Genomic DNA, 21783 nt, shown 5'->3' on the forward strand with positions numbered 1-21783 from the left:
GCTGGCAGAAGTACTTTTGCTGGTCAGGGAATGTCTACTTTGAAGAAAGAGTTCTGGAGCTGAGACCTGGATGATAACAGGGGTGGGGGTGGGGGGTGTATGGAGACCTGGCGACGGGGTCTTTTAGGCAGAGAGAACCACAATTCCAAAGTCATGGAGACCTGGCGACGGGGGCTTTTAGACAGAGAGAACCACAACTCCAAAGTCATGCCCAGGGTCACCCCCTTAGGGCTCCAATCCCAGCCCTTGGGCCCAGCAGAACCTTCCTTCATGTCTTTACCCCAGAGCAGGGAACACAAGAGAGAGCCTCGGGCTCACATCCAGCATGGGGTGTCTCCGGGGGTACCCAGGATGGTGTTGTCACCTTGGGAGGTGTGAAGAGCAGGCGGGGGGGTGGGGTGGGGTGCCAGTTCCGGCCTGGGGGTGGGGGCTGAGGGTGGGAACCTGACTGCGGCCTTGTCCTTCTTCCCAGCCCAACCACAGCCTGGCCGAATAGGGCAGACAGATAACAAGTCCTTCCCGCCCCTGGCCCCAGAGAGGGAGGGGTTTCCTGACAGGAAATTGACCTCCTCTAACCCCCCCCCTCCTCAGATCCAAGCTCTCAGCAGTCCTGGCTAAAGCAGTCTCAGGACAGGACAGCAGCACGGACAGAGGGACACTGACAAGGAGGTGAGTCTGTGGGAGGAGGGGGCAGGATTCACACGCCCCTGGGGCGCTCTGAATTGGGGGCTGGACCAGAATTTGGGAGAACGTGTGCCCTGAAGCCAGGAGAGGCTGGGGGCAAAGAGAAACTCTAGGACCTGACCTCGAGAGGGTGCCAACCAGCAAGAGGGTGGCGGGAGGAGATGGGGGAGCAGGGGAGGGTGCAGGGAAGACTTTGGGGACTCTGACGATCTAGGTTGCCAGGGAGTCACGGAGAGCTTGGAACCGCCAAGGGAGAGGAGAGACAAGATGTCATTGGGTCGGAAGCTCTGAGTTCAGGTGGGAAGGCTGAGGCCAGAGAGGGATGAGGTGGGGTCTTGGAGATGGAGCTGGAACAAGGGTTGGGATGCAGATGGGATGAGGTTGGGAATGAAGGTGTGGATGAGCCTGAAACAGGCTGGGCTGGTGACAGAATTGTTTGGCGGCAAGGTCTGGATTGCGGCTGTACTGGACACAATTTGTAAGGGCAGTTGCCCGATACAGACACAGGCCTGGAGGTGATGACTTCTGCAAACAGGTCGGCTGGCCGGCAGAGGGTTTGGGACTTTGGGGAAAGGCTGGCAGTGAGGAAGAGAAGGAGGAGCCCAGAGAGGGAAGCTCTGGTGGCCAAGACATCCTGCAGCAGCTGGGAGGCTGAGGGCTTGAGGGATGCCTCGGAAGTGAGTCAGGGGCCGGGCACTGGGAGGCAGACGAGGGGGCTGGAGGGGGCAGGATGTCAGTTTGCAGAGGTGGGTGTTGGAGCCAGGAAGGGGAAAGACGTCGGGGCCAGTTTTGGGAAAATGTTGCAGCCAGGTCTGAGGATGTTGGAAATGGTTTGAGGGGGATCCAGTTGAGGGGTGGATATGGGAGCCAGCGTGGGAATGTCAAATCTAGCATGGGTGAAAAAAATCCAGTTTGGGTAATGTTGACTTCAACTGGAGGGAAATTGGAGGCCCTTGTTTTGAGGGGGAGGTGGATTGTTTTTGGGGGGGATGATGGAGCCATTCTGGGGATTAGGCATGTGGAGGCCAGTTTGGAAGATGAAAGACGGAGAAATCAGCGTGTGAATAGTGTGTGTATGGGGAGGGGTGCTGGTATCGATTGCCCACAGCCATGGGGGTTCCAGGCAAGGGTTGCCATGGTGACTGCCTCCCTGGGGGATCGGGGACCATGGAGACTGGAGAGAGGCTGGGACAGTGTTTCTAGAAACAGGAGGCTTGAGAAACAATGGCTAAGGTGTCGAGGGTGAGGTCGGGGAGGAAAGAAGGGGCGTCCCCACCAGGAAAGGAGATGCTCTTGCACATGGCTCAGCCAGCTCAGGGCCCCGGCAGCAGCAGCCTTCCTCCCAGGCCCCCCGTGCACTCCTACACCCACTGCCCCATCTGGACCCTGTCCCTAACCTGCTCAGAACCTGTCCCGGTTCAAAACAACCTATGTGTCCAGCCATGGGAGGATGTGCGAACACCCTTAACACGGATCGGTCAGTCATACGGTGGAATAGTGTGCAGCACTTGACTAGTGCCACAGAGACAGGAAAACCTCACATGTAAAATGTGAGGGAAAAAAAGCAAGATGCAGGGGCTTCCCCGGTGGCGCAGTGGTTGAGAGTCCGCCTGCCGATGCAGGGGACGCGGGTTCGTGCCCCGGTCCGGGAGGATCCCACATGCCGTCCAGCGGCTGGGCCCGTGAGCCATGGCCGCTGAGCCTGCGCGTCCGGAGCCTGTGCTCCCGCAACGGGAGAGGCCACAGCAGTGAGAGGCCCGCGTACCGCAAAAAAAAAAAAAAAAAAAAAAAAGCAAGAGGCAGGGGATACATGTAGTATGACAGTATTTATGGAGAGTTCGAAACCACGTAAAACAATGCATTATTTCTGGATACCAGTCTGGGTAGGGAGGCACAGGGTCAAAGTCCGCTTGGACAGCTTTCCTTGGGAGAGGGCTAGAGTGGGTGGGATCAGGGAGGGGCTTGGGGGGCTTCCGTGCATTTGCAATGCTTGACTCTTAGTTCCCAGACCAGGGATTGAACCCGCACCCTTGGCAGTGAAAGTGCAGAGTCCTAACTACTGGACCGCCAGGGAATTCCTGCAATGCTTGATTCTTAAAAGAAAAACAAATGAACCCAAAAGAGAAAATGCTTGCATTGGATGCAGCTAATAGGATCGTAAGCACAGGGGTGTTTATTAAATTTATTTTCTATACTTTTCTGAACATTTGGAACCTTTCATCATTCTCAAAAGCGCCCTTCTGTGGCTCCCAGCGCCCTCAGAAGAAAGTCCAAGCCCTTCCTTAACGGTTTTCAAGGCCCTGCGCGGCCTGCTCCTTGCTGAGCTCTCCGTTTTGACTTATCATTCCTCCTCTCCCTCAAGGAATGAAGTCCTTGTCTCCTTCCTGTTTAGCACCCACTCATTCCCAGAGTGCCTGCCCTGGGAGCTGGGGACACAGACAGCCCCGCCCCTGTCCTCTTGGGGCTCACAGCCCAGTGGGGGACACAGACCCATCCCCAGACAGTGATGACCCAGAGTGGGAGTTTCAAGGGGGGTGCACCTGACTCAGCCTGGGCATCTGGGAAGAGGCAACACTGGGGCTGGGTCCTGAAGTGTGAATGGAACATGGAGAACAGGCCTCCACGTATAAACAGTGCTGGAACCCAGAGGAGCCTGAGGTAAGGAGGAGGAGAAGGTGCGGTAGTGCTGATGAGGTGTACAGCAGGCAAGCAGGGGGGCCTGAATTTCATCTCGAGGGCACTGGGGAGCCATGGAGGGTTAAGAGAAGGGGGAGGGGCAGGTCTGAGCCTTACCAAGGTCCTCCACGGTAGACTGGAGAACTAGAGGCCGGAGATCAGGGGGGAGGCTGCAGCAGGGAAGCAGGAGGGGGCTTGGACTGGGGCAGGGGCCACGAAGAGGTAGGAGACGGATCTAGGAGAAGGAATGGGCGGGACTCGGGAAGCTTCGAGCTCCATGAGGGCAGGGACTGGGTCTGCCTTGGCCACTGCTGTGTCCTCAGGGCCTGCTCAGGGCTGGGCCCATGTAAATACCTAATCAGTTTGTGTGTGTGTGTGTGCACGAGTGTGTGTGTGTGTGTGTGTGTGTGTGTGTGTGTGTGTATGGGGATGTGTGTACGGGGATGTGTGTGGTCAAATCTACAGAACATAAAATTTACCACACTAACCGCTTTAAAGTGTACAATTCAGTGGCATCTAGTACATTCACAAGGCTGTCAACCATCGCCACTAATTCTAGAACGTCTTCATCCCTCTAAAAGGAAACGCTGTACCAGTTCGGTGGTCACAGCCCAGTCCCCCTCTCCCAGTCACTGGAAACAACTGATCTTCTCTCTGTCTCTATGGATTTGTGTATTCTGGGCATTTCCCAGTAAAATGTTTGTTGAAGGAATGAATGGGGTAGGGTAGAGGAGACAGGGGTACTGCCTGGACAGGGGAGACGAAGCAGGTGCCCAACTGTGTGAACAGGACACCTGGGTAGACGGTGGGGTGGGGCCTGGGTCCCCATGCAGTCTCTGCCCTTCGCTGGCTGTGCCACCGTGGGAAAGACCCTTCTGCTCTCCGAGCCTGTTTCCTCGTGGAGTAGAAGGGTGCACTAAGATGATGAACAAAAAAAAAAAAAAAGAACAACAACAACAACAAAAAAGATGATGAACACCCCTGGGCAGGAGTAAGGGAAGGGAAGGGAAGGGTCTGGACGCCGATGCTCAGGGGAGAGAACACTGGGTCTGGAATCTGACAGGCCTGGGTTTGAAACCCGAATCACTATGGGACCTTAGGCAAACACTTGTGCTCTTCTGAGCCTCAGTTTCCTCATCTGCAAAATGGGCATAGTTCCTCTCTTCATGAGATTGTGCAGACTCAAGGGGTAAGTAAGTGCTCAGACCAGTGCTTGGCACACATGCCCCAAAGTGCTGGGTACACAAAGGCATTGTCATCAACACCACCGATGGTCCATTATTTTTTCCCCAGGTCCCCGCCTGTCAAAATGCCCATCCTGAAGAGTCTAGGGCTGGCAGACTCTAAGATGTCCCGGGCGGGGACACTGCCCCTGAGGTCCTCTCGGAACCCCTTTGAGGAAGCTTCAGGGCTGGAAGAAGAGGAGGCTGGGGAACTGGAGGCCCTGCCCAACGGAACATCATGTCGCCGCCGTGCCACCCTGGAGAAGCTGGCAGGCCTGGCCCCCTTCCGGCTGGGCAGAACCCCTGGCCGGCGGGCGGGCAGCCCTGGGGACGGGCAGCCTCGCTCTTTCCTGGGCCGTGTGCTGACACCGGGGATCCGTAGGAGCTCAGCAGACTTTGGCCTCCTGGCCAGGCTTCAGGGGACCCGAGCCCAGGGCGACGAGGAGGCGGCTGGGGAGGCTGCCCGGAGACTGGCCTTCCTGAGACTGGGGCGTGGGCCCAAGCCCCGGCGGGCGTCACTGGCTGAGAGGGTGGTGCCCGCAGGCGAGGCGGCTCCCGAGCCCCCGCCCAAGGTCCCGGAGCCCCCAAAGATAAAGGAGCCGCTGTCAGGTGAGTCGGGAGTCCCGGCCCAGACCTGGGAGAATCACAGTGTCTCCACCCGTGACCCCATCTCCATTCACATCTCCAGCTTCCATCTGCCCACCTCCACGGACATGGCCAGCCCGTCCCCGCTGCGGTCCTAATCTCCATCACCAGCTCCAGCTTCAGCCCCGTCTCCACCCCCAGCCCAATCTGTCCCTCTCTCCATCTGCCTTCAACCTCGTCCCCTTGTCCAACAACCACCAAATGACCAACTTCGGTCTCATCTCCTCCAGTCCCCTCCCTGTCCCCGGTTTCAACCCTCTCTCCGTTACTATCCTCAAATTCAACCTCAATCCCGTCTCCTTTCAAAGCTGCCTCTTCCAGCTTCCGGTGCTTTGCTGGCAATCTGTGGCGTTCCTTGCCTTGTAACTGCATCCCCCCCACCTTCCGTCCACACATGGCCTTCTCTCTGTCTTCACATCATCTTCTCCTCTGTGCATGTCTATCTTGGTGTCCAAGTTTCCCTTCTTATAAGGACACCAGTCATAATGGATCAGGGCCCACCCTATGACCTCATTTTAACTTGCTTACCTCTGTAAATTACCTATTTCCAAATAAGATCCCATTCTGAGGTACTGGGGGTTAGGACTTCACATATCTCTTCTTCTTGGGGTGGGGGACAAACACAGTTCCACTCATAACACCACCCCTGTCGTATCCTCAACCCCAATACTAACCCAAACCCCACTGTCTTCCTCAATGCCTTTTTGATTTCCAGCTATACTTATTCCAACCCCATCAGCCATCGCCACCTGAGGCACATCGCATGCTTATTCCCAATCCATCCCTTTCGCCAAATGCCATCTTTTTTTTTTTTTTTGCGGTACGCGGGCGTCTCACTGCTGTGGCCTCTCCTGTTGCGGAGCACAGGCTCCGGACGCGCAGGCTCAGCGGCCATGGCTCACGGGCCCAGCCGCTGGGCGGCATGTGGGATCTTCCCGGACCGAGCAACGAACCCGCATCCCCTGCATCGGCAGGCGGACTCGCAACCACTGCGCCACCAGGGAAGCCCCAAATGCCATCTTTAACCTCACTGCTATGCCCAACACCGTGACAAGCGCCAACTGGTCCAGTCCCATGCCATAGCTCATTCCTCTACTCTCACCCCATCCTCAATCCCATCCCTGCGTGCAACTTCAACCCTTTCCCCTCTTCAGTCTCACTCCCACCCCCGAACCCCAGGTCCATCTCAGCATCCCCCTTCAACCCCATTCACCTCCCCAACTTCCTCATTCAGTCCTAGTCGCACTCCCAGCCCCCATTTTCAACCTTAACCCCAAACTCAACCTCTTAACCCCATCTCCACACCCACCCCGTCTCAATCCTAACCCCCCCATTTCCAACCTCCAACTTCAACTGTCTGCATTCCTCCCAACCCCAACTCACGTCCAGACTTCTTCAAACTCGCCTCCATCTCTACCTTCTTTCCATCCTCAACTTTCACCTAAACTCATCTCCAAGCCCATCCCTACCCCAAACTCCAGATGACATTCTCAATTTCTTTCCCATCCCCCTCTTCCGATTTCAGCCCCAACCTCACCCTAACCCTAAACTCCCTCATCCTAGCCTCCACCTTCATCCCCATCCGCTTCTCCAGCCCCAGCCCTGCCCAATCCCCACCTTCCTTCAACCCTGTCCCCCACCCTGCCTCTATCCCTCCACCCCCATCCCCACTCCTACCCTCCCCCCATGGACAGCACTCGCTGCCGCATCACTGGAGAGCCCTTCCTTCAACCTGATGCCTGATGCCCTCCACATCCTGCGCCAGAAGCTATTTCAGCCCCTGCTCCCTAGGGACTGGGAGGGCACCACAGGGAGGTGAGAAGGGAGTGACTCAAGCCCCCGCCTTCTGGAAACAGATGGGCAGAAATAGCACTGGCCAGGAAACAGTTTCTCTGCCAGGGAGGAAGTGGAGGGGGCTGGAGGTGTCGGGGGTAACCCTGGGCCACTGGGACCCTCTGCGTTCACTCAGAGGCCTCCCGAGCCCATGATTCCCCTCTCCTGGGGGAGTGTGAAATCATCGGAGAGCCAGGTCACCCCCATAGTTGTCCCCACCCCCGAAAGACCCATCTCTGGTCTTCATACCCTCTTCCCACCTCCATGCCCCCACCCTGCCCCCCAGTCCACTGGCTCTCTCCATCCCTCTCCCCCTTCCCTGGCTCCGACTGTCCTCCCTTGGCCGCCCCACTTCCTCTGATGCCTTTTTTTTGACCCTGACGCCCTTTTTCTATCCCATCCGCCCTCAACTCCCCTAACTCCTCCCCACAGCCTCACCTACCCCCTGATACTCTCTTCGTAGCCCTGACCCCTTAGCCCAAGCCCTAAGCCTTTCCTTCTCCCTCATTCCCCTAACCCCACTTCCTCTGACTCGTCCTCTCATCTTACCCTCTTCCGAATCAGACACCCTTTCATCTTTGACCTCCTTATATCCAGACGCCTTCTCCCATCGCCAAACCCCCTCCTCCCTTCCCTGACCGCCTCCTGTCCCCTCCCCCTTGCCCCCTCCTCCCTCTCCGCCCCCTCCCGTCTCCTAGGCCCCTCACCTGACAGCCTTCTCTCTTCCCCTTCTCCTGAGATGCCCCCACATCCCTCTCTGCCCCCCACCTCTCCCCTCCCCCGACCCTCTTCCCCTCGCCTTCTCCCCGCCGTCCGCCCGGTTTCCCAGCCCCTGAGCTCCCGCTTTGCGCCCACAGTGCTGGAGATCCTGAGCTTGATTCAGCAGCGCGAGCTCGCACGGGCCGACGAGCACATCTTGGAGCTGGAGGCCGAAGAGCTGGCGTCGTCGGGGGGCGGCGCGCCCGGGCCGCCCAAGGCCGAGGGCGCGGGCGGGGGCCGCCGGGCCCGGGACGTGGCTCTGCTGTACGAGGCCCTGCAGCGCGAGCTGTGGGCGCTGGTGCGCGAGACGCTGGCGGGCCCCGGGCCGGGCGCAGGCGCCGGGCCGGGCGCCGTGGCGCAGCTGGGTCAGGTGCTGGTGCAGGAGGAGGCGGCGGACGGGCGCCGGGGACCCGAGGCGGCCCGCAAGCTGCGCGCCCGCTGGGCGGAGGCGGTGGCGCGTGCGGCCCGGGAGCGCCTGGAGGCTGCGGCGCCAGGGGCGCCCGGGGGCCTGGCCGGGCAGCTGGAGGCGCTGCGGGGGCGGCTGCTGGAGGATATGGGCGTGGTGCGGGGCCGCCTGGCGCCCTCCTACCCCGCCGGCCTGGGCGCCTTTGGCGTCTACCTGCGCGGCTACCACGGCGCGCTGGCCGAGTGGATCGGGGCCGCCGCCCGCCGGAGGCTGCCGCTGGCCGACCGCTACGCGCTGCTGCACTGGCATAACCAGGTGTACCCCAGGTGAGCGGGGGCCTAGGGATCGGCTGCCCCAAGGTAGAGTAGAACCCTCGCTTTCCCCCACTCCCTCCAGCCCCGGCCCCTTCAGAACCTAAGGACCCTCCTGGACCTTCATTCCTAGAACCTTAATATCGTTGACCCTTCCAGGCTCAGCACTGGTGACATTTACAACCCGAGAATCTTAGCGCTCTCCACGCTTCCCGCGCTAGAACCTCAGCAACAGGGATCCTTCTGATCTAGAACCTTACCACCCGCCATCCTTCCGGTCCTAGAATCTTAGCATTGTTGACCCTTCCAGTCCAAGAACCTTTAGAATCATCAACAGTACACTCTTAGAATCTTAGCACTGCCCACCCTTCCAGTCCTAGAAACTTAACACCAATGACCCTTCTCATCCTAAAATCTTGGCACTGTTGACCCTTGGAATTCTAGAACCCTTACACTGCTTTCGCCTTAGACCCTAGGGCACAAGCGCCGATGACTCTTCCAATCTTAGAACTTTAGAACTGATGACAATTTCAACCCTAGAACGTTGGCGCCAATGAGCCTTCGAATCCTAAATCTTAGCTTCATCCCCCCTTTGGATCCCAGAACTCTGACACTTGTCGGTCCTTCCAGTTTTAGGATGGTAGCACTTTTGGTCCCTTGAGCTCTATAATCTTAGCATCTAGAACCTGAGTACCATTGACCCTCCCAGTCCTAGAATCCTATAACCATCCAGCCTTTGCATCTTAAAACATTTCCATTCTTGTGGCTGGGGGATGGGGTACGGTGATCAGCTATGACTGGGTCCCTACAGGCTCCAGGGAAAAGGGAGTTAGCCACACCCAAACCACACATTGGAGGGTGAGGGAGTGGATGGCCCCTCATCGAAATCAAGATGCTGTCACCAGAAGAATGGGAAGGCAACAGTTAGCAACACTGACCTGTCCAGATCCCATTTGGGAATATATGTTCATGACACTCACATGCCATCCATGAGAGATGGAGGCGGAATAGAGAGCCTGGAATGGTGAGACATGAGTTAAGTCTGATTTGCAGGGAGATGGGGATTCTGACTGAGACGATGCCATGAGCAAAGGCCTGGTGTGTGCAGGGGTGGTGGGGAGGTGTGGGGACAGCGCTGGCACGGCACAGGCCTGGGCATGCAAGAGGGTAGAGGCTGGGAGTGAGGGCTGGAGTGGCGAGGACTCCAAGGCTAGGTGACGACGTAGGGACTAGGGGTGGAGGTGGAAGGGAGCTTCTGTCTGGTGAAGCTCTGGCGGGTGAGACCTTGCGTGCCAGGTCACAGAGCCTGGACTTGACCCCTACGAGTCTTGCCCGGACACCATCCATCAGGGAGCTGACTCAGGGAACTGGAGCCAGGGGAGCAACAATTCCAGAGACTTCCTTTGAGGGATGAGCAAAGCTGGCCCCGAGAGAGGAAGGGAGAGGCCCAGGTCACAAACACACAGGCTGTGAAGGGATGGAGGTGGGGAGGGGTTCAGCTCCCCAGCCCCACCTCTCACAGACCCCCCCCCCGTTTCTTACCCCTACCCCCAGAGAGGTCCTAGGTCTGGTGGACATGGTCGCCCTGGAAAATGGGGAGCTGGAGCCCCTTCTGTCCCCTGGCACCGTTCGTGGCTTGGAGGATGAATGTGTCACAGACGTTAAGGTACCTGGAACTTGGCTTTGCTGATCAGGGAGCCGGAGGCGCTCTGCAGAGGGAGGGGGGGGTCACACTGAGCTTGGGGGCCTCTCTCCGCCCCCTTTCGCTATCTCCATCTCCCCTTGCCCTTTGTGGACTTCCGAGTTCCGTCCAACAGACATAGAAATGTAAGCCCATACTGATCACTTCTGTCTCATGTTCAGTGTATCTAAAGCAGTCGGCCGGGCGTGGAGACACTCAGTAAAGGTTCAATACATTCAGACACTTCAAATCTTACAGCCAGAGAGAGTCAGTCACAGAACCTCAGCTCGCAGACTCAAAGACTCACAGAAGGAGGGCATCAAAGCATCTCTGCATATAAGCAGGGCTGACAGCAAACATGGTTAATAGCTGGCCGGGCACAGGCACCGCTGAGCAGGATGGTCCAAGCTGTAAACAGCCATCCCAGCCACAGGAGTGTTTCTGGTCTAAAAGCCAGTCCTGCCCCAGCCACAGAAATCAGTATCTTTGCAACTTGAGAGCTTTGAATCTCAGGACCGAACAAGTCTACGTTCTCAGACTCACTGAATTGAAGACAACAGGACCAGAGAATCAAGAGATGTGTAAACCTTAGAATCCTAGACACTTGGAATTCTTGAATCACAGAATTTGCAAGTCGTGAAAGAATTGTCTTGCAGACCTGAGAGCAGAGTCTTAGAATCATCAGATTATGAGAGGATAAGCCCTTAAACCCTGTGGCTATTAGACGGAGGAGGCTTAAAACCACAGACTCAGTATCAAATGCCAAATTGTAGACTTAGGAATGGAAGGGGCTGGGGAAGTTTTCTGGTCCAGGCTCTCTCCCCAGCGTTACCTTGATGAGCTCATAGGTAGAATCCAGAGCTGCAGGGGGGCTAAGGGGCAGGCGGGGAAGAGGGGGGAATCGTGGTGTGAGAAAGGGAGGGAGAGGCTCCCAGGGACTCTGACTCCTGCCTCTGCCCCCACTTCCCCACTCCAGGCTCAGACACGGGCAGCCCTGCTTCGAGTGCTGCAGGAGGACGCGGGGCACTGGGCAGGTGCGGAGGACCGGTCCAGCAACCTGGCACAGGATGTGTGTGAGGTAGGGGGCGGGGAAGAGGAAGGACAATCAGCTGGATGGTGACCAGTGGGAAAGTGGGACCTCGCCTCCTCATCACTTCTCATCCCCCTGGACCACGCAGCTGCTGGAAGAGCACACAGAGCGAGCGCCCCGCATCAGCCAGGAGTTTGGGGAGCGGATGGCCCACTGCTGCTTGGGGGGGCTGGCAGAATTCCTGCAGAGGTATGGAGGGCTGGGGGGAAGGGCGCAGGGCTGGGGTGGCGGTGGGGCATCTGGACCCGGGAGCCAGCAGAGAGAGGAGAGCTGAAAGTGACTCCAGTCAGGATGGGCAGGGGCGCCTCTGTGGGGATCACAGGCTTTGCTGGGCTGAGTGCCCAGCCAGGGACCCTTATCCAGCGCTGCTCCATCGGTCTACCGTCCTCCCTTTCTCCTCTCACCAGCTTCCAGCAGCGCGTGGAACGATTCCATGAGAACCCAGGAGTCCGGGAGCTGCTACCCGACACCTATATCAGCAGGACCATCTCCCTGGTCAATTGTGGGCCCCCCCTGAGGTGAGAGCACCCACAGTGTGTGGGCGAGAAGGCCAGTCCTGGGTGACAAGCTGAACTGGGGTGCCTGGATCCTGGGTGGGGATCGCAGAGCTAGCCCCGAGAGGCATATCCAGGGGACCTTAGAAGCATAAAACCTGGAAGTCCTAGAAAGAACCATAGCATCACAGAGCACTAGAATTATAGAGTAATCAGAACCTGGGAGTGTTAGAAATACAGGAACCTAGAAGCCAGACTCCAGGGATTACATTTTTTTAAACATTTTTTTCTTATAATACTTTCCTCGTATAGTTGATTTAGCATGTTGTGTTGATTTCTGCTGTACAGCAAAGCGATTCAGTTATATTACTTTACCTTTTTATTAACTTATTTTTACTTGAATTTTTAAAATTAGGAATGCATTCAAGATACAATAAGGCACGCAGTGAAAAGCCTCCCTCCCCCACTCCTTCCCTCCAGTTATCGCTAATGCCTCACATATCTTTCCAGGGGTATTTGATACATTTACCAGTAAATATGTGTAAATAAGTGTATATATGCATAGACACACTTCATGCATATGCATAGATAGCCATGCATATGCATATTTCATAATATACAAGTAAATCTATTACTTTTCCTTTAAAAAAATACAAATGGTAGAATATTGAACACACTCTGTCCTTTTCCACTTAACACCTTGGAAATCTTTCTGTTAGTGCCTGAAGAGTTCCCACCAGCTTCTTTTATATCTTTTATAGCTGAACTGTCTTCCACCGCTTGGACGTGCCGTCATTCATTTCATCTGTCCCCAGTGGATGGACAGTTGCCTCCACTCTTTTGTAGAGAAAAACCTGGCACATCTGTCAACTCCCACAAGTGTGGGGACCAGGGATACATTCTCAGAAGGGGATCTGCTGGGATGTGGGCAGAAAGTGCCCAGTTGCCCTCTCAACCAAGTTATTCTCCTTTCAGTGATGGAGAGGGTCATCAACTGTTACAATGACAGAAAATGAGAAGGGTCGAATTTTAGAATTACAGCCCTTTAGAAGCACAGACTTTTAGGATGGAAGCATCCCCACTCTCACCCAGAAAGTAGCGAGAGAAATAGACCCCTTCCTCTCCACTCCATCCCCCAGACTCCCAGCCATTCCACAGAGCCCCCCAACCCCCAACCCTCCAGACATCCCCTGATATTTCTCAGCCCCCAGGCCCCCCCAGAGCCCCTGACTTCCCCCAGCTCCCCATCTGACCTGTCGCCCCCCTGCCCCACAAAATAGGGTCCGTCTCATGGGAGACAGGTCCAGGCAGTTGGGCTGAGATGTTGAGGCTCCTTGACTTTTGGTTCCACTGATCCCCACAGGGCTCTGGCGGAGCGCCTGGCCCGGGTGGGACCCCCTGAGAGTGAGCCGGCCCGGGAAGCTGCAGCCAGCGCTCTGGACCGAGTGACCCGACTCTGCCACCGCATCCTGACCGACCTGCTGTTCCAGGAGCTGCAGGTGAGAGAGGCAGTGGGCTGGGTGGGGCCGGGGCCAGGACAGGGGAGTGCCCCCGCCCCATCCTGCAGTTCCTTTCAGCCCATGACTCAGTGTTCGGGAAGCAGAGGGGGTGGGGGGGTGATGGCCATGTCTGGGCCGTTTAGGGGGACGGGGGGGCGCAGGAAGGAAGAGGTGGGAGGATATGGTCAGGGGGAGGATAGAGAGCGATCAGCATGAAGGGGCCTAGGGGACTGGGTGGAACCCCTCCTCACTGAGGTCCTCCAAATCCCTGCCCAGCCTAGGGCCTCATTCACTCATCCCTGGGGTCCTGCACATGCCCAGAGGTGGGTGAGAGCGGGGTGAGGAGCTGGTGGGAGTACCCGGGAATGGAACTGAGAGGTGTGCATGTCCCTGGTTGTGATTCGTGCTCGATCCACATTGTACGTCGGGTTGTGTCCCACCTCTGCTTAGAACCCTCCATGGCTCCCAGCTCACTTAGGGCAAAAGCCAAAGTCCTCCCTGTGGCCCCTGAGGCCCACATGGTCTGCCCTTTCCCTCTCTGACCTCATCCCCTCCCACTTTCCTCCTTGCCCCTCACTTCTCCTTAACGCGTCAGACACATTCCAACCTCAGTACCTCTGCACCTGTTCCCTCTGCCTGGACTACTCTTCCCTCAATAGCCACAAAGCTCCCTCTCTCACCTCTTTCAAGTTTTGACTCAAATGTCACCTTCTTAGAAGGACCTCCCCTGACTGCCCTGTTTAAAATAGAAGCCCCTGAGATTCCCACATGCCCCCCCCCGCCACTCTATTTGTCTCCAAAGCACTTATCACCACCTGCCATGCTATATCCTTTGCTTTTTTTTTTTTTTTTCCAATCTGTCTCCTCCCATTGGAATGTCAGCTTCTCAAGGGCAAGGATTTGTTGGAATGTTTCTAAAATAACTTTTCTATTATGGAAAATTTCAAACATACACAAAAGTAGGCAGAATGACAGAATGACCTCTTGTGGACCAGCTCCAGCAAGTATCAACTCCACCTCTCCCCCCACCTCCCCTGCCCACTGGATTCTTTTCAAGCACATCTTTGGCATCCTATCGTCATCCATCAGCACTTTAGCCTGTATCTCCGAAAGATAAGGAACCCAGCCTTTGTAAACAAATGTAACCGCAATGCCATTTTCCTACCTAACAGATGGAACGATCATTCCTTAATATCGTCAAATATCAGATCAGAATTCAGAGGCCCCCAAGTGCTTATAATTATCCAGCACTTGGAGTTTTGTTTATCTCCTTTTGTGTTGTGTCCCCAAGCGTTCTCTAATGTATCCCCCGTGATCCACCCAGGGCTGGGCCACAGGCAGGGTTCAGAGAGTGTTTGTTGAATGACTAAATGGACAAGCATGGGAATGAAAGTGAGTGTTGGGGGGAAGGGGGTACAGTCTTTGTTCCAGGCCTGGCTGTACGGCTTCCAGGTAGGGGGACTTAGGCAAATGGCTTTCCTCTTGGGGGTCTATGTTTGCTCATCTGGAAAATGGACCCAGGAATTCCAGGCTTCTCAGATGGCTGTGAGGAAGCAAAGGGCTTGTGGCCATAAAGTACTTAGCTTGGGTCCTGGCCCTCGGGTACTGGCCGTTAGGGAACTTCATAAACGTACAGAGTTTATAGCAACAGCAACACGTCCTGAGCTGCGTGCGGTACCAAGAGCGTCAGCTCAGTTGATTCACACCTGCTTTCCAACAAAAGCCCACAGGCCTCAATTCTGGAGGTTCAGAAAATTGGGCTACTATGGGATGAGAAAGCAGGAAGGGGGTGCTGGGCTGAGTGGGATAGGAATCTGCTTCAGACCCCCATGGACACCAACCCCAGAGGTGTCCGGGCACCTCATGCTCCCAGCCTCCATCTGAGGGACAGACCCACTGCCCATCCCACCTCCAGGATCCAGATGCCTCCCTCCCCTCCCTCCACCGGTGGCCACTTACTACATCCTCTGAATCTACCACCTGCATTCTCCTTTCCCCCTCCTCATCCCTTCTCATCCCTTCCCCTCCTTCCAAACCCCCCATTTCTGCCTCAGTCTTGCCCCCTCCCAGCCATCTCGGTGAAGCACAAAGCTGACCCTCTCCCTCCTCTGCTTAGAACCTGCCGTGGATCCCCAGTGCCCTCAAGAGAGATCTGAGGCTCCTCCCAAGCCCAGGAGGCCTGTGTGCCCTGCTCGGTTCACCTGACCAGCCCCATCTCTTCACTGGGCAGTCATACAGGCCCCCCACCCCCGCATCCCCCTGATTAGAAGGGTCCTAGCTTGGTTTAAAGTTCTGCTCTCTCTGTCTTGAAGTTCTTAATACGTTTTGAACAAAGGGTCTCCCATTTTCATTTTTGCATTGGGCCCGTGAATTATACAGATGGTCTTGCCAGCCACACTGACCTTCTTTCCGGTCCTCTGACACACAAGCCCATCTGAAATCTGAACCTTCTTCACACTGGCTTTCCCCTCGGATTGAGCCACTCCCTCTCCCACCGCTCACTTGGCTAACAGTGACCATCTTCCTGGCCTCAGCTCTGGTGCCCCCTCCTCCAGGAAGCCCTCCTTGACTCTCTATGCTGACTCAGGCTGGGCTTCCTAAACCCCTGGGCTCCCTCTTTCCAGCCGTGGCCACTCTGAATGGTCACTGTCTGGGGAACGGGTCTGTCTCCTCTTCTGGAGGAGAGCTGGGCTGGACTGAGAGCCCAGGGCTGGACTGAGGGCAGCCTCAGGACTGAGAGCCTGGAGGGCAGGGCTGGACTGAGAGCCCAGGGCTGGACTGAGAGCCCCAGGAGGTCAGGGCTGGACTGTCTCCGCACTGCTGTGTCCCCAGCACTGCGCAGCCCTGGTTCAGCTCGGAGCAGCGTTTTGGGAACAAGTGTTGGATTGATCTATGAAGAAAGAGGGCGGAAGGGAGGCGAACTGTGACCCTCTGCCCACTCTGTCCCACCCAGCCGCACTTCAGCAAGCTGATGCGCAGGAAGTGGCTGAGCAGCTCGGAGGCCCTGGATGGCATCGTGGGCACGCTGGGCGCTAAGGCCCTGGCACTGCGCAGGATGCAAGATGAGCCTTACCAGGTGCATCTGCTTGTGCGGGGGAGGGGCGCAGGGGGGGACCCGGGGCCGGTGGGGGGAGGGTGGGAGAGCAGAGCTAGAGCGCTCAGAGGGGAGAGACCCCTTCTAGGTGGGGCGAGATAGGTGGCGCTCTACCTGTGGTCTGCGCGGAGGGTGCCCGCGGATACCGGGGTGTAGCGCGGCATGCTGGCGGGGTTGGGGCCTCTGGATGGTGGAGCTCCGGAGAAATTGGAGAGGGCTGGGATGGGGCACCCTCTGGGGGCCGGTGGGGGAGGGTCCGCGAGCTGATTAGGAGGAGCAGGACAGGGGTCACCCACTGGGAGCCGGGAGGGCCGCCGGCGGCTGGGGGTGGGCAGGGGTTCCCGTTGGGTGTCCGGAGCGGGAGCGGGCGGGTGGGAAGCGGGGAAGGGGGTCACCGGCGGCTCACACCCCCTCGCGTCTTCCCGGGTCCCCAGGAGCTGGTGGCCGAGCTGCACCGGCGGGCGCTGGTCGAGTACGTGCGGCCCCTGTTCCGCGGTCGCCTGCGCTGCGGCTCCGCGCGGACCCGCAGCCGCGTGGCCGGCAGGCTCCGGGAGGACGCGGCGCAGCTGCAGAGGCTGTTCCGACGGCTGGTCAGTGCGGCCTCGGGGGCGGGGGGCTCCGAAACTACGGAAAACGTTGGCTTCCGGGAATCCCCAGACTCGAGAGCCGGGGGCGGGGGCTTAGAATAAGACCCTCACCCAATTTGCAGCCAATAGTAACACTCTGATCTTCGCCCTCTGAGGGTCAAAATTGCCTTTCTAACTGAAAGAGAGAGCGCTCTGGGCACAAATGAAGAGAAAAATGGTCCCTATGCCTTGTTGTGGGGATTAGATAAGTCCCATTAAAAGGGCTTAGGACCTAAACATTAGCCATTATTATGAGCACAGATAGTCGCTAAATGCAAGAGAAACTCAGAACCTTAGCGTTCTCAAATCCAAGCATTTAAAAGTCAGCAAATCTTATTTGTACCCAGTTGTAATGAGCTGGACGGGAAGGGTCTCACTCAGCCGCTATTCCAGGAGTTTCTAACCTAGAGTCCTTGGAATTTTCTTTTTAATTTTGGGGGAGATAACTGTGGAGTCACATGCAGTTATAAGAAAGAATGCAGAGAGATCGCTGGCATACCTTATGCAGTTTCCCCCAACGGTAACATTTTGCAAATTTAGAATAGGTTTTGAGGGGTGTCCCCGAGCCCCAAATTTGCTGCAAAACTGGGAGTAGGTTATATTATGGATTTTTCTTCAAATTTCCAAAGGTTCCAGATAACCTCTGACTGCAGTCTGCCCTCTGCCCGGTTTTACGGACGAGAAAACTGCCAGGCGAGGCGAGGCCTTGGGAGGCTGTGGTTTCGAGGGGGTGGGTGTTGAGTGTGAGCCCGGGGTCTTCCCATGCAGGAATCCCAGGCCTCGTGGCTGGACGCCGTGGTGCCCCGTTTGGCCGAAGTTCTGCATCTGGAAGACACGCCCAGCATCCAGATGGAGGTGGGGATGCTGGTGCGGGACTACCCAGACATCAGGTGAGATCCCCACCCCCACGCCGGCTTGGTTCCTTTTTGCCCGCGCGGCCGCCAGGCCGAGGTCTCCCGGAGAGCCTTGGCATCCGTCCCTGCGTTTCCTGCCCCTTGGGCGAGGGAGGGAGGCGGCGAGCGTGTCTGACGGCCGTTTCCTGCTGGAACCAGGGCATTATTAATACGATTTCCCTCCTTCTCTTGCCGCCGCCGCCGTCGCTGCCGCCGCCGCCGCCACCAGGGCTCGCAAACAAACAAGCAGTCACAGGAAGCCCAGGGCAGGGGGGCGCGGGGCCGCCCGGCGGCAGGAAGGGCCGGCCCAGCTGGGGAGCCGCGGGGGACACGGGGACACGCACGGGCACACGGGCGCACACGCACTGGGACAGTGGCAGGCGCCGTTCAGATCCTGATGGACCATTTCCTTTCTCTGTGATCCTCTCTGAGCCCCAGTTTCCTCTTCTGATCCATGGGGACAATAATACTCTTTTCATAGGATTATTGGGGGCTGATTAATCATCGTCCGTGGTGACAGCAGTACCAATACCAATTCTTGCTTATTGAGTTCTTATGTCAGACCTCAGAAAGCATCTTACCTACCCACTCTGTTACTTTGTTTATTTATTTATTGTAGGCAGTATTTGAGCATTTTATTTTATTTTTTATTTTTTGGCCGCAAGGCTGCGGCATGTAAGAGTTATTTTAGAAGATAAGCTATTTGAGAAAATCTTTGCACGTCAAAGGCAGCACTGTTCTGAGTGCCTAGCACCATCCGAGGCAGGTGGAAATTAAGTAGCTGACCCCAGTGTCACAGCTAGCCGGCAGCGAAGTGGGGACTTGAGCCCAGGCAGCAGGCTCTGAAGCTGGTACACCTGACCACCACACAACACTGCCACCTGCATAAGGTGGCGGCAGTCCTGCGATGCTAGTCGGGCAGACATTCTGTATGCAGAGAGACAATCCCCCAGGACCCAGGAGTGAGGCATCAGCTGGGTTGAAGTTGAGGACGTGGGGCTGAAGGTGAGGATTCTGGAACTGATTCAGGATGGGCGGTTCTGCTTCTCAGGTGTGGGGCTTATGTCCTTGGGAAAGCACAGAGCCCTGGAGTCGCATGGGGGCCAGGGTCCCGGCATTCCTGCTGGGTTGGGGTTTCTGAACTTGAATCTGAACTTGGATATGCAGCCGAGTTCGAAAGGTCTCAAGCTGGGCTGGGAGGAGGGGTTCCAAAGCTGAGTTTGGGGGCTGTGTTTTGCATCTCTGTTGAGCTGGAAGGTTCTTGAGCCCCATTTTGGATGAGTGTTTTGGAGCTGTGGGGATTCCAAACTTGGGATGCAGGAGGGTGAAGAGACTGAGTTGGACTGAAGGGGGTGGTGAAGACCCCAGAACTCTGTTTGAGATGAAAGTTCTGGAAATGAACGTTGGGGGCAGGATCTTGAGTTGAAATATGATGGTGGTTCTGGAGCTGAGTTTTGGATCCGGGATCTGGAGCTGAGATTGGCGTGAAGGGAAGTTTCCATTGTGTTGGATTTAGGGGCGAGGGTTGTGGAAGAGAGCCAGCTTTGAGCACAGAGTTTCTGGTTGGAGTGAGGGTCCCCAAGGTGAATTTTAAGTTCTGGGGGAGAATTTTAGTTGAGAACAATTCCAGGAAGGGGTTAGAGGTGAAGTGAGCGTTCCAAGGCTGAATTTGGATGAGGGCTCTGGAACAGCAGTGGTGAAGACTCCAGACCTGGCGTTGGGGTGAGGTGAGGGTTAGGGTAGGGCTGTGGGTGAGCACTTCCGGGCTGGATTTGAGTGATGCCCTGGGGCTGTTTGAGATGAAAGTGAAAATGAGGTTAAGGGTTGCTATAGAGTCCAGAGCTTAAACAGGTGCAAGGGTACCAGCATGGAAATTCAGGAGCTGTCTGAGCCAAGTTGGGGGTGAAGATGGAAGGTTATTTTAACCAGGAGCTGAGATGCGGCAAGAAGGAATATCCTTGTGCTGGGTTGGGAGGTGACAGTTCTGGAATCCACTGTGAGTAGGAGGATTTGGAAGTGTTTGGAAGGGAAGCTCTGGAAGGGGGCTGGTATGAAGGGGGGGACCTAGGGGTGCTGGTGGGAGGGCGGGATCTCGGGGGGACTGGTATGGAGGGGGAATCCAGAGAGAGCAAAGGGGCTCCAGAGCTAAGGCAGGTTCTGGAACAGACGGCCGGGTGGGGCCCACAGGTGGGCTGGGAGTGTATCTGGAGGACCCCGTGCACCTGTCCCCTCCTCTACCCCCAGGCGGAAGCACGTGGCAGCCCTCCTGGACATCCGTGGCCTGCACCACACAGTCGCCCGCCACGAGATCCTGGCGGTGGCCCGGGACTTGGAACTCTCTGAGGGGGGAACCTTGTCGCCCCCCCGGGACCGTGCCTTCTTTGCAGACATCCCCGTGCCCCGGCCGCCTTTCTGCCTCAGCCTCCCTCTCTTCCTGGGCCGCCTCTCCCTCTCCCGGCTGGCCTGCCTGCCCTGGCCTCGGCCTCCATCTCCATCTCCATCACGGCCCCGGGCCCAACACTGAGACTCTCCCGGCTCCACCTCAGTGCCCCCCCATCTCTGCTGCTGACAGACCGTCCTCCTGACTCCCTGTCTGGGGCCACAGAGCCCTGGGCTGGAAAGATCACTAGAGGTCTCCTCACCTACCCCCAAACTCCCTGTACAGAAGGGAAAGTGGCCAGAAGGAGCAAGGACTTTCCCGAGGCCATGAAGCCCGTTCCCAGCACCACCTCCCCAGCCCCGTGAGTGGTGGGTGGTGTTTTGGAAGGCTCTACAGAAATATCCCAGGCCCCCCCTTTCCCCTCACCTCAAGGTCTGGCCTCAATCCAATGTATTAAGGAACGTACGATACTTAGAATAAAGAGGTTTCTATTTAACACAAGGAAGGGCTGAGTCCCCAGTGTGTGGGGGGGAGGAAGGACCCGGGGCAGGGACCAGGGCCAAGGGCTTCTCACACGCCCAAGGCCGGGCTAGGGTCCAACTCTTGGGCAGGGCAGCGGTGGCTGAGGCAGGCCCTGCAATGCAGGAGCAGCCGGGCCGCCCTGTTTACACCAAGTTCCCGAGGCTGCGTGACTCCACAGCAGGCCCTTGGCCTCTCTGAGCCAGCGTCCCTCATTTTGTCAACCCCAAAGTGCCTTCTTTCCTGGGCCTAGTGGTTCCACCTTGGCAAGCCCCCCCCCCCCCGCCCCCCTCATCCTTAGCCGGGAAACTGTATCCAGAGAGGAAGGAGGTTGGGGGCAGGGCTGGCGGCATCCAGGGCGCCCTCCTGGGTTGACGCAGGAAAATGTCAGGGTGGGAAGAATTCCAGCCTCTCACCCCCAGCCCTGCCGGATCCTGGTCCCCACGGAGCCCTTGAGGTCGCCTCCTCGCTGACCCCTGCCCCTCCCCCCAGCTGGACAGCCTGTGATGGATGCTTCCTGGCGTGGCTTTTTTTTTTTTTCCCTGCGAAGTCGGAAGGAGGAGGCAGCCAGGGGTCAGCGTGGAAGCTGCGGTTGGAACCTCACGCACATGGCATGGCTTTTTTTTTTCCTGTGAAGTCGGAAGGAGGAGGCAGCCAGGGGTCAGCGTGGAAGCTGCGGTTGGAACCTCACGCACATTTGAACTCACGTTTGAAGGTGGGGACTCGGGACTCTTGGAGCCCCAGGGCTGTGTGACGCCGGATAGGAAGCTGACCCTCTCTGGGCTGAGGTGCCCGTCCCTCTCTGAGGAACTGCTTAACCTCTCTTTGCCCAAGACAAAGTGAGATGCCCAGAGGATATGTGCACCTCACTTGACGTCCTAAAATGACACTTTCAATGTCATTGATATACAAGAGAGGAGTTGAGGAATGAACATTTTGTACGTATTTAATTAAAGATGTATTCACCTTG

At 56.9% G+C, this 21783-nt stretch overlaps 1 protein-coding gene across 2 annotated transcripts; it reads left to right on the forward strand.

Annotated features, from left to right (window-relative positions):
* Positions 1-630: 630 nt before the first annotated feature.
* On the forward strand, positions 631-21036 carry EXOC3L2 (exocyst complex component 3 like 2). 2 transcript variants are annotated; one of them, XM_060000905.1, is made up of 12 exons: positions 631-669; positions 4654-5192; positions 7919-8552; positions 10092-10203; positions 11195-11296; positions 11397-11497; positions 11716-11826; positions 13166-13301; positions 16255-16377; positions 16830-16985; positions 17790-17911; positions 20159-21036. In XM_060000905.1, the coding sequence occupies exons 2-12, from the start codon at positions 4670-4672 to the stop codon at positions 20436-20438; spliced, it is 2400 nt and encodes a 799-aa protein (XP_059856888.1). In that variant the 5' UTR covers positions 631-669; positions 4654-4669; the 3' UTR covers positions 20439-21036. The 2 variants fall into 2 exon arrangements, with proteins under 2 accessions (XP_059856888.1, XP_059856887.1); XM_060000904.1 differs by lacking the exon at positions 631-669 and having other exon boundaries at positions 4586-5192.
* Positions 21037-21783: the final 747 nt, after the last annotated feature.

Source organism: Delphinus delphis, chromosome 20 (genome assembly GCF_949987515.2).
Source record: "Delphinus delphis chromosome 20, mDelDel1.2, whole genome shotgun sequence".
In the NCBI taxonomy this organism is placed as follows: domain Eukaryota; kingdom Metazoa; phylum Chordata; class Mammalia; order Artiodactyla; family Delphinidae; genus Delphinus; species Delphinus delphis.

Bases quoted from the DNA above. Each gene is read 5' to 3' on its own strand.
- EXOC3L2 (XM_060000904.1), top strand. From the start codon at position 4,631: ATGGTCCATTATTTTTTCCCCAGGTCCCCGCCTGTCAAAATGCCCATC. The intron at 11,827-13,165 runs GTGAGAGCACCC...TGATCCCCACAG, and splicing joins AATTGTGGGCCCCCCCTGAG to GGCTCTGGCGGAGCGCCTGG. The intron at 16,986-17,789 runs GTCAGTGCGGCC...CTTCCCATGCAG, and splicing joins AGAGGCTGTTCCGACGGCTG to GAATCCCAGGCCTCGTGGCT.